Source organism: Podarcis liolepis (assembly GCF_965112155.1).
Source record: "Podarcis liolepis genome assembly, chromosome: 2".
NCBI lineage: Eukaryota > Metazoa > Chordata > Lepidosauria > Squamata > Lacertidae > Podarcis > Podarcis liolepis.
The window spans coordinates 101,443,666-101,457,382 of NC_139555.1; the positions used below are offsets into that span (position 1 = coordinate 101,443,666).

Sequence of the window (13,717 nt, forward strand, 5' to 3'; positions counted from 1 at the left end):
TTTTGATGCTCCAGACCTCTCCGAAGTCAATTACAATTTCCCCACTAACTTCAGAGGACTTTTGTTCAAGCCATAAATAATGCATCCTAGAATGTTTCTGCTAAATTATGCATAATTGTACAGCATGTAGGCCAAGTGCCTGACAGTTTTGTCTGCATAGATTTAGGCTTGATTTAAATGTGACGCAGGAGGTCAAAAAGAATTTCCCCGGGTTGCAGGGGCTCAGCGTCTCATTTAAACCTGGCCTTTATATGTGCATTGAGGGCTTTGCTGGTTGAGGGACCTGGTTTAAGCAAGGTACACAGGCAACTTCTTCTTGCCCGCTTGGCATCACATTTAAATCAACCTTTGGAGACAAATTTGAATTCATGGGACTGTCGGAGCTTCCTCACACTTTTCTGTTCTTTGCACCTTTAAAGCAGCGTAAAGGGCAGCACAAATATTTTTCAAATGGCAAGAACCCTCCTCTGATTCCCAAATATCCCTGAGCCAGATCACATGACATCTTTACCCATATTGAACCCCTGCAAATGGAGGGTGCACTTTCTTTCTCTGTCCACCCAGCATGCCGTATTTTTCAGTGTGCCCCCTATTTTTTGGGGGGGTCCAATTTAAGAAAATGGGGGGGAGATGGCCCAGAGTTGTTGAGCTTTTTGTGGGGGGGTGCCAAAAATCACTCACCAGACTGACAAACGCTGCCAATTGCACACATCACAAAAGCCGCACAGTGTCTGCCCTCCGCCAACAGCAGCCGGCAATTGCACGCACAATTGCCAAAGCAGGAACCAATCCACACCACCCCTTGCTGCAGCCACCAATCACAAACCCTATGGACGCAGCAGTTCCAGCATTCTTCCCCCTAAAGTGAACCATGTGAAGATCATAGGCAAAGTATGATACAATTGTCTTGCCCTGTAACCAGAGGTACATTGACTCCAATGATACAGGCTCCATTTGGCTTCTCATGGCTAATAATATCCATTTAGAGATATGCCTCAGGTATCCTTTTTATTTTTAAGGATTCTATCACCGCATGCTGTGATAATACATTCCATAATTTAATTCATCATACTCTCAAAGCTCACACAGAGAGTGCTGTCATATCTGCTGCTGCTGAACAGAGTTATGCCCACAAACTAATATACCAAAGTAGGTCAAAGAATGAAAGTAGATCTAAGCCAAAATGGGTATTTTTCTCAAGTATTTTTACCTCTTCCTTCTTTCAGTTACTTTTCAGAAGCAGGGCAAATGTATTAAAATCATAGCTCCCTCCAAAACAGCTATTCAGAGTGATGGTTACTGCTTTCATTCTGAATTGGCTTTAGGAGATGACCGCATAGCCAATTCTGATTGGCTATATAATGTCATAATGGTTAAATAATGTCATGATGTGTTATTTGTGTTGTAAACATGACCTGTATAAAGCATAAACAACAATAAATATTTACAGAAAACATAAACAAAACTTTTTTTACACCCTATCGCATATGATGTTAATATATTTCTGAAGTATCGTATGCCCTCCTTTTAACACACCCTCATAGCTGATTTGCAGTAAAATTCTCCTCATCACTTGATACAATGATATAAATCATATCAAATGTATCCATGTTTTCAACACTTTGTAATAAATAAATGATCATGAAGCAAGATAGCAAATTGCTGCAGCAATCGCAACACAAAAATATTTTTTCTTGCTTTGCCCATATCCGCACTTTCAACACTTGAAGCATATTTATAAATTCTTCAGTAAGCCCTTAGTTTCCATGTGGGTTGAGTTATGGGGATATCACCTAAAGCCATAATTACATATAGTCAAAACACATTGGGTGCAATGTGTTCCTGGACACCCACCCCTTTTATGTTTTTGTTTTTTTAATATTTATATTGTCAAGTGCGTAAAGCCGAATGTACACAAGGTAAATGTGCACAAGTTGTGGGCTTACTGTACACACAGGTCCAACTATACAAATGCTTATTCTTTGAGCATTTCACTTATCCAAACATGATAAATTAGTATCCAAACCTCACCATACACACCACAGATTCAGATATCCAAACAGCTGGATTTGCATGTAGCACTGTAAACAAATAAGTAGCCATAAACAAGCTTTACTTTTTGTCTTTTGTTACTCCATGGCAGCTGTTTCGACAGAAACTGTGGTATGAGGAAGAGATCAAGCAAATAAGAGAGCATTTTTCCTTCCTTCTTTGCCTTTTGCAAGGTTTCAGAGAGCTTCCCTGGACTTTCCTGGGTTTTTCTGTCACATTGGGGTCAAAATTTCATGGTCAGGAAGACATTTCCCCATAGGAATCAGATGGAAATAATTGACTCCTTACGCAAAAGCTCACCAAGCGGTTTTCTGAGAACACATTGTGTTTGGATTGTGAGACCTGCCTGTATTAATTGAACTGTGAGACTCAAAAGCATTTGTGAGATAAGAGATGTGGTAAACCTTGCCTTTATATCTGACTATATAGCCTTTGACTTTGTGAATGAAAAAAATATTATGTTAAACTCACCGTACGTATTATGTTAAACTCACCATAATCTTAGATATTTGCCTACTGAAATTGCCTCTGCTTCTCTTGTAGATATTTGTGGGCCATTGGCAAAAATGTCTGGAAGAGATGGAAGAAAAGGTTCTTTGTGCTGGTCCAGGTAATATTTCGACTAATAAAGGTTCTCCTTATTTTAACATGAGGTGGTTTTGCCAGCTTTGCTCTTTTTAATATCTCTTTTAAAAATTCTATTTTTTGAAAGCATGAATTCTGAGAACGGGTATAATATAGTGTAGCTTTCCCCAACCTGGTGCCCTCCAAATATTTTGAACTACAGCTCCCTTCATCTCTAGCCGGAATGATCAAGGAATGTTGTGATTCGTAGCCCAAAACATCTGGAAAGCACCTGGCTGGGTAATGCTGGTGTAAGACTGAGATATGTAAGCCAAAAAATCTGAAGCTCAGGTTTCACCTCATCCACTAGATAAGCCACTACAGTACAATCGCATTTCACACACATTTAACTTGCACAATTTCAACTATACGCACTTGAAGACAGGCTGGTTGAAACTGTGCATGATAAATCCAGCCACGCTGGAGATCTTTTAAACTCTCTGCCTTGCTTGAGGAGCAAGGCCCACTCAGCACACCAGCTCTGGGATGCTCTCACAAGATCTTGAGGGGTGATGCATGTTCCTGCAAGATTTCAGACAAGCATTCCTAAGCTCCTACAGCCGGCGTGCTGAGAAGTCCTTGCCTAGCAAACAAGGCTTAAAAAGCTCTTTTGTTCCAGGTTCCGTTTCTTCTGCTTCTTAATACATGCTCTTCTTGAATCTCAGCTCATCTGTCAGCTCCTTAGGCAGCTGCACCTGTTTCTTTAGCTGCCTCTCAGTCTTATTTCTTGCTGGAATGGTCTTATGGTCTTTCACCTTTCTTAAACTCCCATCCATCTTGTCTCCCTTGTCTTAGGAGTATTTCTGACCATGGGATCTCACCCAATATTCTCTTAACCTTTTCGAATTTGGCCTTCTTAAAGTCCAGAGTGCCTGTCCGACCGCAAACAGCTTTCCCTTGCCTCTGTATCATGAAACCTAAGAGAACATTATCACATCCTCTTGGATCACATACTCATAATAGCTTTGGAGTAAGTCCAGGAGAGAGTGTGTGTTCTCTTTCGGTTTTGCTGAGTGCCTTTCTGTACACCACCTACCACTCTGGTTGCAAATTTACCCTCTGCAATGAACAGAATGCTAATTGCATGCAAATTTCACAGCACAGGCTCATTATTCACCTCATTGTAAATTCTGAGCTATGCAGTGTGAAAGTGATGGCAGAATATGACCCCAAGGTTAGGAATGAAAATGTGTCCACGGCATCATAAATCAGGGGAAATGCACGCCAAAGTCAGTCTAATGCTCATAACTGGCTGGAGAATTCCAAGAAGTTTTTATATGAAACACTTTTACTGTAGGAAGTGGGGGAAAGGCCAATCACTTAATGTCTTAGAAGTATCTCTTCATTTTCTCCTTCAGATAGATGTTCTTTGAAAAGCTTGAGGTGGATGCAACCTCCAGCCTTACTTATTTATTTTCACATATGGGAGTCCATAAGATATAACCGCATGGCTCTTTTAAAAAAGAAATAGAAATGATTGCTCTTGCTGCTCTTCTAAGATGGCATCACAAAAGCAATTGCTCTATCTAGTATTCTTGAAAACTACCAAATTAGTCTTCGTTCTCCGACAGAACTTGTTAGGAAATTCATCATTAGGTATGCCAAGAAGAACCATGAAATTTGGTTGAGATATGGTGGTGGGAATTACTGGCTGCTTCTACTGGGCAACTGAGGTGAGAGGCAAATGTACCGTAGGTCCTTACTAACATCTGTCGGGAGATGATGGTGAGGCAGAGCACAGTTCAGTCAGCATCGTGCAAGCACCTGGTTGGTTGTTTGCTGGCTAGCAGCTTTCCAAATGGCCGTAGCCCACTGACATCATGGTGCTAACTGAGCCACTGCCCTGCCTTCACAACACCAAAACAGTGATTCTTGCTTGTGAACTATCCTACTGGCTGCAGCTGTATATGAGGCTCTTAAAAGCATCAGACCAGACATCCCTCAACTGTAGCGTCGTAATAATGTCACAGAAATCTTCGGTGTGTTTTCATATGATTCTAGTCATCTCATCTCACACATGTTTGTTCCTGGTCTTTAAAATCTGGCACTTAAAGTCTTTTGACAGTCTTATCAGCTATACAGCTGGTGGTCACTACCAAACAATATTTTTTTTTCATGGTAGCTCCAAAGTTTTGAAGCCAGCTTCCTGTCACTATATAACAGAAAGAGCTTGCCCCTATCAAGTGAGCTGCGAAGATTGTTCTTGGTTGGCAGTCTTTTTTTAATTTCTGGGATTTGTTTCTTGAATAAGCCCCGTTCAATGAGGTTTTTATATGTCCCCCAAAATGGTCTTAAGGTTTCAGGTAGGTACATATGGGATAAGGTGATCTTTAAAACCAGCAATTTAGATTGGACCCAGAAAAGGTTGAGGAACATTCAACGTTCTCTGACAGTGCAAGGGCGGTTGTGCTAGCATAAGGGTGAGAATAATGGTTGCGCAGTGTGAAATCCAGTGCATCAGTTCTGCTAGCGGAAGCTTGTTGTGCAACTGGTCATGCGACTGGTCGTACTGGGGCTGCAGGAATCTGGTGCACAACCAGCCACAAGAACCATGCTGCGCTCTCTCTTCTGCAAGCCATTCCGATAGCATTCTTCTTCTTTGGCGATCACTCGTAGCCGAGTAAGATTGTCTTCCATAAACACGGTTTTAGCAATGAGTCCGTAAGTGATTGTGGAGGACAATTCTGGATCCACACATCCTGCTACAGTGGAGACATTGGTTTCTGGGTGGGAGTTGATCACAGTGTGGATTTGCCAAGTGTGCCTTCCTCCTAGCACATTTCTCTCTTGCGTCCTGAGTTTGAGTGTCTTCAAAGCCCATGAAGCCTTTGGTAAAGGCTGTTCTCCAATTGGAGCGCTCGCAGGCCAGTGTTTCCCAATTGTGATCAGCATGAAAGACTCCCTTCACAGTAGGGGGAACCAGGGGACCTCTCCCTGTAGATAGAGCCTGACACACATATATCTGCGCTTGCATAGACTGCCTTCAGACTGGTGCTGTTGTGTCAGCCAAAGGTGTTGCTGTTGTGCGCATCATCAGCTAGGATTGAGATCTGCTCATGCAAGGTGTGAGGCTAACCCTCTCTAGACTCCTCACACATTTGGTACCTACATGCACCAAACACCTGAATAGGGCTTATGGAACCTTAAACGAAATCACATTTATTATGGCATGCGATTTCATGGGCTAGAGTCCACTGCATCATGTAATTCGCATTTAGCAGAATGGACCCCAATGGTCATCTCGTCCAAGCCCCTGCAATGCAGGAATCTCAACTAGCTCATACTTGACAGATGGCCATCCAGCCTCTGCTTAAACAAGGGGCTTGTAGAACTTGGAGTTCAGTGAAAAAGCATTTGTATTGTACACTGCCACGATATTTTTCGAATGAGTTGGAAGTTTAGAATTAATCTTATGAATAAATAAATAGAAGTAGAGCCTGTGGCAAGTAAATCAGAGCTGAAAAGTATTCAAAATAAGCCCAGTGACTTTGTAGCTGGGGATAACCTTTTTGAGGTTTCAAATCCCGTTGAATAAAAATATACTAACACCTGCGGTGGGACAGGACAGCAAATCAATTCTGTTCAGACTCAAATGAATGGAATTAAACTTCTTGTTAGTTGTAATTCAGCAGTTTTATACTGGAATTTCCCTTCTAAATTCCATTTTTCAGCTGATTAATTGAGGAAAGGTTATACTATAATAAATGTGATTGTCTTTAAGGTACCACACTATTGTTTTTTTATGGCAAAAGGCAAATAAGCTTATCTCTCTAGATATTGAACTGGGGTTGTTCAGGCTCAGTTACATATGCTAGAAAATCATGAATCAGGTACCCAGCATTTACTGGCATTGCAAAAAAGGAATCATACACATTCAAATAGATGACAAATTAAGAACACATTTGCAGAATTACAAAATATATTCTTTTAGATTAAACCATCGCAGAAAGAAAAACCCTGGTGAGATGTTAATTCTGGTTGACAAAGGAGCCAGTCTCCCATGGACATGTAATATCTGCTGGCATCCCTCATTTCACACTCATGGAGTAATTCAGATCTGATTATTTTGATTGAGCAACTAGAAGCTGGAGACTGAACATTGTCATCATTTGTCACGGATTGTCCAGGAGGTGGCAGCAACATGCTGCATATCTAGGGACAATGACTTCTCTTTCTGTCTCACAGACACGTGAGCAAGAGTGTTGTTGTTGCTAAGATTTATACGGTGCTTTTTTTCTATAAAAAATGTCTAGTGGTACTCTCATTTTCCTACTCATATTGAAATACTGCCCTTCAATGAGGCCAAACTTAGATTCACAAAATGTTTAGGGGTATGCGTACCCCTGCCTCCCCCCAGGAAAAATGCCCTGGATTTAGATACATACTGCCCTTCTTCATCAAAAGATCTCAGGGCGGTTTGCAAGATACTTTTTTTTTTAATGGTTCAGTCAACAGAGTGAGATGTGCTGTGATCTGATGGTGAGTTGAAGGGATGGAACCCATGAAGGAAGCTTAGGAGGTCCATTTTATTGGATCTCACCCATCTGTAAGTCCGCACACACCTTCTCTCTGATTCTATTCTCTGCACTTGGTAACAATGCAGTAAGTGTTCCAAGAAGCAACACAAAAGGGAAGCAGCTTTTTGATTAGTTAGAAATATTTTTCATTTGCCATTCTTGCTGTTCATCTGCTCAGGTGCTGATCTGAGCCTTGAAAAGCTCATAGAGCTGAAACAGGAAGTGGAAAAGAACATTGCTCTTCCAACTTTCTCCTTCAGCATAATATTTATTTATTTATACATACATACATACATACATACATACATACATACATACATACATATACTCTGGGCGGCTCCCAACAGAATATTAAAAGCATTTAAAGCATTAAAACATCAAACATTAAAAACTTCCCTAAACAGGGTTGCCTTCAGGTGTCTTCTAAAAGTCAGATAGTTGTTTATTTCCTTGACATCTGGTGGGAGGGCATTTAAGAGAGCGGGCGCCACCACCAAGAAGGCCCTCTGTCTGGTTCCCTGTAACCTCACTTCTTGCAGGGAGGGGACCACTAGAAGTCCCTTTGTGCTGGACCTCAGTGTCCAGGCACAACAATGGGGGGTGGAGACGCTCCTTCAGGAGATAGTGGGCTGAACGATGGGGGTGGAGATGCTCCTTCAGGTATACTGGGCCGAGGCCGTTTAGGGCCTTAAAGGTCAGCACCAACACTTTGAATTATGCTCGGAAACGTACTGGAAGCCAATGTAGGTCTTTCAGGACCGCTGTTATATGTGCTATGTACTTTTCCAGAGCAGGGGGAGCTAACCCCCCACACCACCTCATGGCAAAGGGATGGGGCCAATGGGTGACACACCTCAGAGGTTTTGCACGTACCAAGGAAAGGCCTTAAGAGCGCAGTTGCACCCACAGGTGTCAGAATTAGACCATGGTAGCACTTCATGGTTTGAGTGGGCAGGTTTCATTCACACACGCCCCTGTAGATGCTAACCATTTGGGAACACATCTTTAAAGCCTTGCAACAGGCAAACAATAATTCAGGAGGCAACAACAAAAGAAAGCCAAGGCCTGGGTGATGCAAGGAATGACTAGAGATACCCAGATGGGTTGCGACTGGTGATAAATCCTTCACAGTAACACCTTGAAAATTGGCTCGCTTTCCTCATGTGGGTTTTTGGAACCACAACAATATCTTGTGGGTTTTTAAAGTATGGATAATCAAAGTGTGGAGAAAGTAGCAAGAGAAGCTAGCAACAGATTTGAGAGTGAGGTGGTGGCAGTTATAAGCACACGATTAATGATTATTTGAGACCAGAAGAGGGCAGCATGGCACTAAATTATCTTATCTTGCTTGAAAAATCTTCTGTTTTTAATAAATCACATCTTATTGCATATCCTAGCAAGGTTTGTGTGTGCGTCTGTATGTGTGTGCGTGTGGATATACATCTTGTTATATACATTCTTGCTAATAGTACAGTGTAGTTTGGAAGGAAGTCTTGTAGCTTTTCTGCGATGGGCAGCAGACACTCTCACATCCAGCGAGTGAGGGGGGATTTCTTCCAACCCCACCCCCCAGTTCTTCCAAAATGACAAACACAATGCACTGATACAAGAGTTTTAAGGAATTGTTGGAGTCAAAGTTTCCTTCGGAGGTCAAGGAAATGTCCAAACCAATATAATTGCGTCAGGAATCCAGAATGTGACACAACCTTAACAAAGTCATTTTGAAATCATTTGACAGTAAATTTCCCTGTAAGTTCCTAGCCTAGAGCTGAGGAGAATCCTTTGCTTTCTAACTGCCTTCTCCTAGACGATCCTGATTTTTCAAATGTTAAGTACAAGCTGGCTCTTGATGCAGCCTGATGGGGACCTCAAGGCGATGCCAGAGCCCCCTGCAGCCAGCAAGAAGAGTGCCGTCAAGAACTTGACATTGAATGTGTCATGTCACGCAGATAGATGGTAAATCAGAGGACTGAGAGCTGCCATTTGCAGGACCAATGACAACAACTGTACATATCTGTGGGGTCTTCATCTTGCTTTAATATGACTGGCAACCAGCAATTTAGTGCACATTGTTTCTGACAGTGTGTCACTCTGACGCTCTCCAGATGAATGATAAGCGGTTTCAAAGCATGTAGATTCCGCCTTTTGGACAACAGCTTCAAAAAAATAAAAATAACAAAAGCCCTGGGATCAATTCAGGGAGTGAAAAGCCCACCGTGAACTCGTTTATTAAGGAATGTTAAAGGATCGTTTTGGACGTAGTCAGAACAATTTATTCATTTGCCATTTGACTCCTTGTTACTGGTACCCACAACAGGTTCTACCTGAAAGTCTCTTGCCCTGGATGCCCCATAGATATAATAATATTTATTATTTATACCCCACCCACCTGGCTGGGTTTCCGCAGCCACTCTGGGCGGCTCCCAACAGAATAGTAAAAACACGATAAAACAACTCAGTGATGTTAGGCAGGGGCCATAGAGTGTTTGCCCACCAACTGATGAATCTGAGACTTATCAGCACAGAAATAATCTCCTTCTAGGGATAATTAAAACCTATTCTGTGCTTGTTCATGGATTCTGAACTGCTCAGGGACTGGGAGTCCATATCTAGTGCCTGTGAGAGGAGGTTACCTCTGGTTTCCTAAAGTCACGGGTTATTCATCTGCAAGTGAACAGCTGAGGGCCCAGTGCAGATGTGATGTTCTACGGTTTCCCAGTTCTGTTGTAACAGGAAAATTAGGTTTACCATTACGGCATGCCAAGAAGAAGAAGAAGGAAGTAGGGATTGGACCCAATGCTGTCCTTGATCGAATAAGCCATGGGTTTTTTAGACTGACATTGTTTTGCCTGAACCAAGCTTCTCAAGCTTTTCCTTAGGCTGCTGGGCAGGAGACAGCCGCAGGCTCTGCCGACATTCCTGGGCATGCCATGTGCCCACTATATTAACGTTTCTTGCAATGCCACAAGTAGCTGTAAGGAAAACCAAGAGCAGAAAGTTCTTGTGGGCATCAACTTTTAATTGAGAAAACGCCTGGTACAATGATAATCAACAGGGAGTCACAGACCATCACAGCTCTCTGACAAATATACCCATCTGATATATTTGTTTTTAGCTGTGAACTAAAAAAATAAATAAATCTCAAATGTGTATCTAAGAAATATGAAGTGTGGAGAGGAACACATATTTTGATGCCTCTCGCAAGTTGGTCGCAGTATGCTTTCATCTTTGGACTACAGCCAGGGGTGGGGGACAGCAGTTTGTGGGCACATTTACAAACTGGAGAAAATGTTGCAGGTGATACCTGCTTGCTGCAGCCATGCCTGCCTGCACCACAACACACACACCCCAAGCTGCATTCACATCACAGCCACACACACCCATTCGCTCTGGCCTCCCTTATCAGCAATTAGGCTTGGAAATGTGTGTGGGGGTTTTTCATGCCACAGGGGTTATCTTCCTGGAGAGCAGCACTCCCACAAATCCCACCCCTTTTACAGCAGAAATTCGACTTGAAAGAAGCCGCCTGTGGTAGCTAATAAGAGGCTTTTTTTCAAGCCTAATTTCAGCTGTGAAGATGCAAGAGGACAGGGCCCTGTATGTGCCAGGGAGGGTCTTTACGGGCACATCTACAACATCAGGCACCATGCTTACAACTCCACAGTCCAGTCCCATTTGCTCCCTTTTATCGTTCCCTGTTCTGCCTAACGACTGCTCTGTGGACAAGAATGTTCCATGGCATATATTTGATTATTGGAAGGCCGAATCTTACTCTGTGCCCCTAGGATAATGAATGTAGTATCCCAGCATTCTGTCTTCCACTAAGTAGAAACCTGTGCACTTCAAGACTGGTGATAATGATCCCAAATTATAATTGGGGAGAGGTTTCATATACTAGGGTTTCAACTGAGATAGATATAGATAGATATAGATGGACAGAGATTAGATAGATAGATGATAGATAGATAGATAGATAGATAGATGATAGATAGATAGATAGATAGATATTTAAGTGGCTGCCTAAATATTTGCAGATGCTGCCACTTCAAAGAATTCAACCGTCATCACCGGGTGCTATTTAAATGTTCTGATTTTCCTGCAGGTTAGCCAATATACATTTGCTATGTGCAGTTACCGAGAGAAAAAAGCTGAGCCTCAAGAGCTGTTGCAGCTTGATGGATACACGGTGGACTACACAGACCCACAGCCAGGTAGATAAGTCGACTGGTGCTCTTTATCTTCTGGTTGCCCGTTTATTTGCTGAACAGTTATGGGCCTAATCGGGATTTGTTCCATTTATTTCTGCAAGCTGCTTGTTTTCTGTTTGTTGTTGCAAGCTACGAAAGGGCTCCTTAAACTGGTGCCTTCTGATCCCACATGGTGTGATAAAATCCTATAGATTACATTTTCCTGTCATTGAAAACATGCCCTAAGTCTCTGCACCCATAATGATATGATCCCCAAATCATACTCGTGGGCAACCAATTGATTAGTGCATGTGAGGCAAAGGTTTCTTCCACATCTCTCCCAAGTCTTTGATTATGGGATATTTGATTATGATGGAAGGGTGGCTGCGGGGGCAGAAGTCTTGGTAGCCAATGCCATAGATTAGGGCTGATGGGCCCGTCTGTTAACACTAGGGAGGAAAGTATGAGGAAGGGCGTTGCAGTAACTTGTTGCTCTTCAAGGAGGTTGAGTACGTGCCCGTTTAAAGACTTGCCTGGAGACTGCAACATCTTAAGTGTCAAGAGCAGAAAGAACATCACATAGAATCTGGTACAGTCGCATTCCAATGGTTGGTTGTACATTATTGTGTGTCCATTTATTTGTAGGGCTGGGAGAGACCCCTGTCTGAAACCCTGAAGGGGTGCTTCCAGCCAATGCAAACACTATGGCGCTAGATAGTCCAAAGGTCGGACTTGGAATAAGTCCACTTCCTACATTCCTAAGCTTCATTTGACCCTAGTCGTTTGCCCCCTTCTGCTTGCTGGATTGGACGCTAAAAGTCTTTTGCCTGAACGCTCATACAAAGCAGGGGTTTCAGATTCTCCCTACATCTTGTAGCTTTCTGCACCACATTACATTTCTTTCTGGAGAATCTCCTGGCCTTCAGGAGCAGCTTTCCTGGAGGCATGGGAGACTACGGGCAGGAAGGGAGAAAGCCTCATTGGGCAAACCTTGCATTTAGGATCCCAGCCACTGAATCCCAAATCACGTCTCCAATTGCTGCCATTCTAATTGCTGGTTTCTGGTCTTCTTCAGGTTTGGAGGGCGGCAGAGCATTTTTTAACGCGGTGAAAGAAGGCGACACGGTGATTTTTGCAAGCGACGATGAGCAGGACCGAATCCTATGGGTCCAAGCCATGTACCGAGCCACTGGCCAGTCCCACAAGCCTGTGCCCCCCACTCAAGTTCAAAAGCTTAATGCTAAAGGAGGAAACGTGCCCCAGCTAGACGCCCCAATCTCTCAGTTTTGTAAGTAAAACAAGCTCTGATTAAAGCAAAGAGAGAGAGAAGAAGTTGGGGGGGGGGTTGCTCAAAAGGTTGCTTGTTCATGAATGGAGGAGCAGGGGTGGGCTCCAACTTTTTCAAAATACATTTTTCATTGGTTTATCTTCACATCTGAGGGTTCTGGATGCTGTGCGCAGTGGACTGAGAAAAGAATCCTATTGGGAAACATCCAGAGTAAAGTCTAAAATGCAATACTTGATGGAAAGGTTCTCAGAGGAGATGTCTCAGAAGGCTATAGGGTATTCCACACTTGTTCCTTACAACAATTGCATAAACATCCACTCAGGGCTGTCCATTTTCAGTTCTTCTCTGTGCTTTCCATTTTTATGGGACAAACCATAAGGACAGTCATATTCCGTCCCATAACAAAACCAGCTGTTTATGCCAGCCTTCCTCAGCTTGGAGATGCTTGGACTACAGCTTCCATTGGACCCAGGCAGCATGATCAATGGTCAGGAATGATGAGAGCTGTAGTCCAGCTGTAGCTGGAGGCTACCAGGTTGATACGGTGCCAGGAATCAGCCATCTTTTCAAGATTGGTGTTTTGATATAGGACAGAATAGGCTGTCTTCTGCCGGTGTTGTTTTAGAAAAAGCAGGTGTATTATAAATGTGTAAATCCAGTCACCTAACACCTTCTGTATCCTCCAAATCAGCAGTAGATCACAAGCACATTTTTTTGCTTGATCTGTTATCCAAATTTAAACAACCAGGAACCCAGCCTAGCAAACTGCACAGATAGTCAGGATTGTATTCATTAGTTACAGGAAACAAGAACCTCTTAACCCAAGACCAAATAAATCTGTGGTGCACTCGTGGTTTTCAGCCACTAGATTGTGAATTTTTCATTGTAATAATCAATTTACTGTTTTTGAACTGTTTAAGAATTTTAAACTCCACAAACACGTAACTTATTTCCATTCACAAATGTCACCTTTTAAAAGAAATAGATTCATTAGCAGTGCAATCTTATGCGTGTCTACTCAGAAATATAACCCATTGGATTAAATGTGG

General features: G+C 42.7%; 1 protein-coding gene across 9 annotated transcripts in view; it reads left to right on the plus strand.

The window, feature by feature from the left end:
* The window catches only part of CADPS (calcium dependent secretion activator), a 356,444-nt gene that overhangs the window by 184,128 nt on the left and 158,599 nt on the right, over nucleotides 1–13,717 (plus strand). For all 9 annotated transcript variants that reach the window (XM_083491182.1, XM_083491174.1, XM_083491178.1 and 6 more), the window contains exons 9-11: nucleotides 2,596–2,662; nucleotides 11,296–11,404; nucleotides 12,456–12,668. In XM_083491182.1, coding sequence (XP_083347308.1) covers nucleotides 2,596–2,662; nucleotides 11,296–11,404; nucleotides 12,456–12,668 — 389 coding nt within the window. The remainder of the gene's footprint in view (nucleotides 1–2,595; nucleotides 2,663–11,295; nucleotides 11,405–12,455; nucleotides 12,669–13,717) is intronic.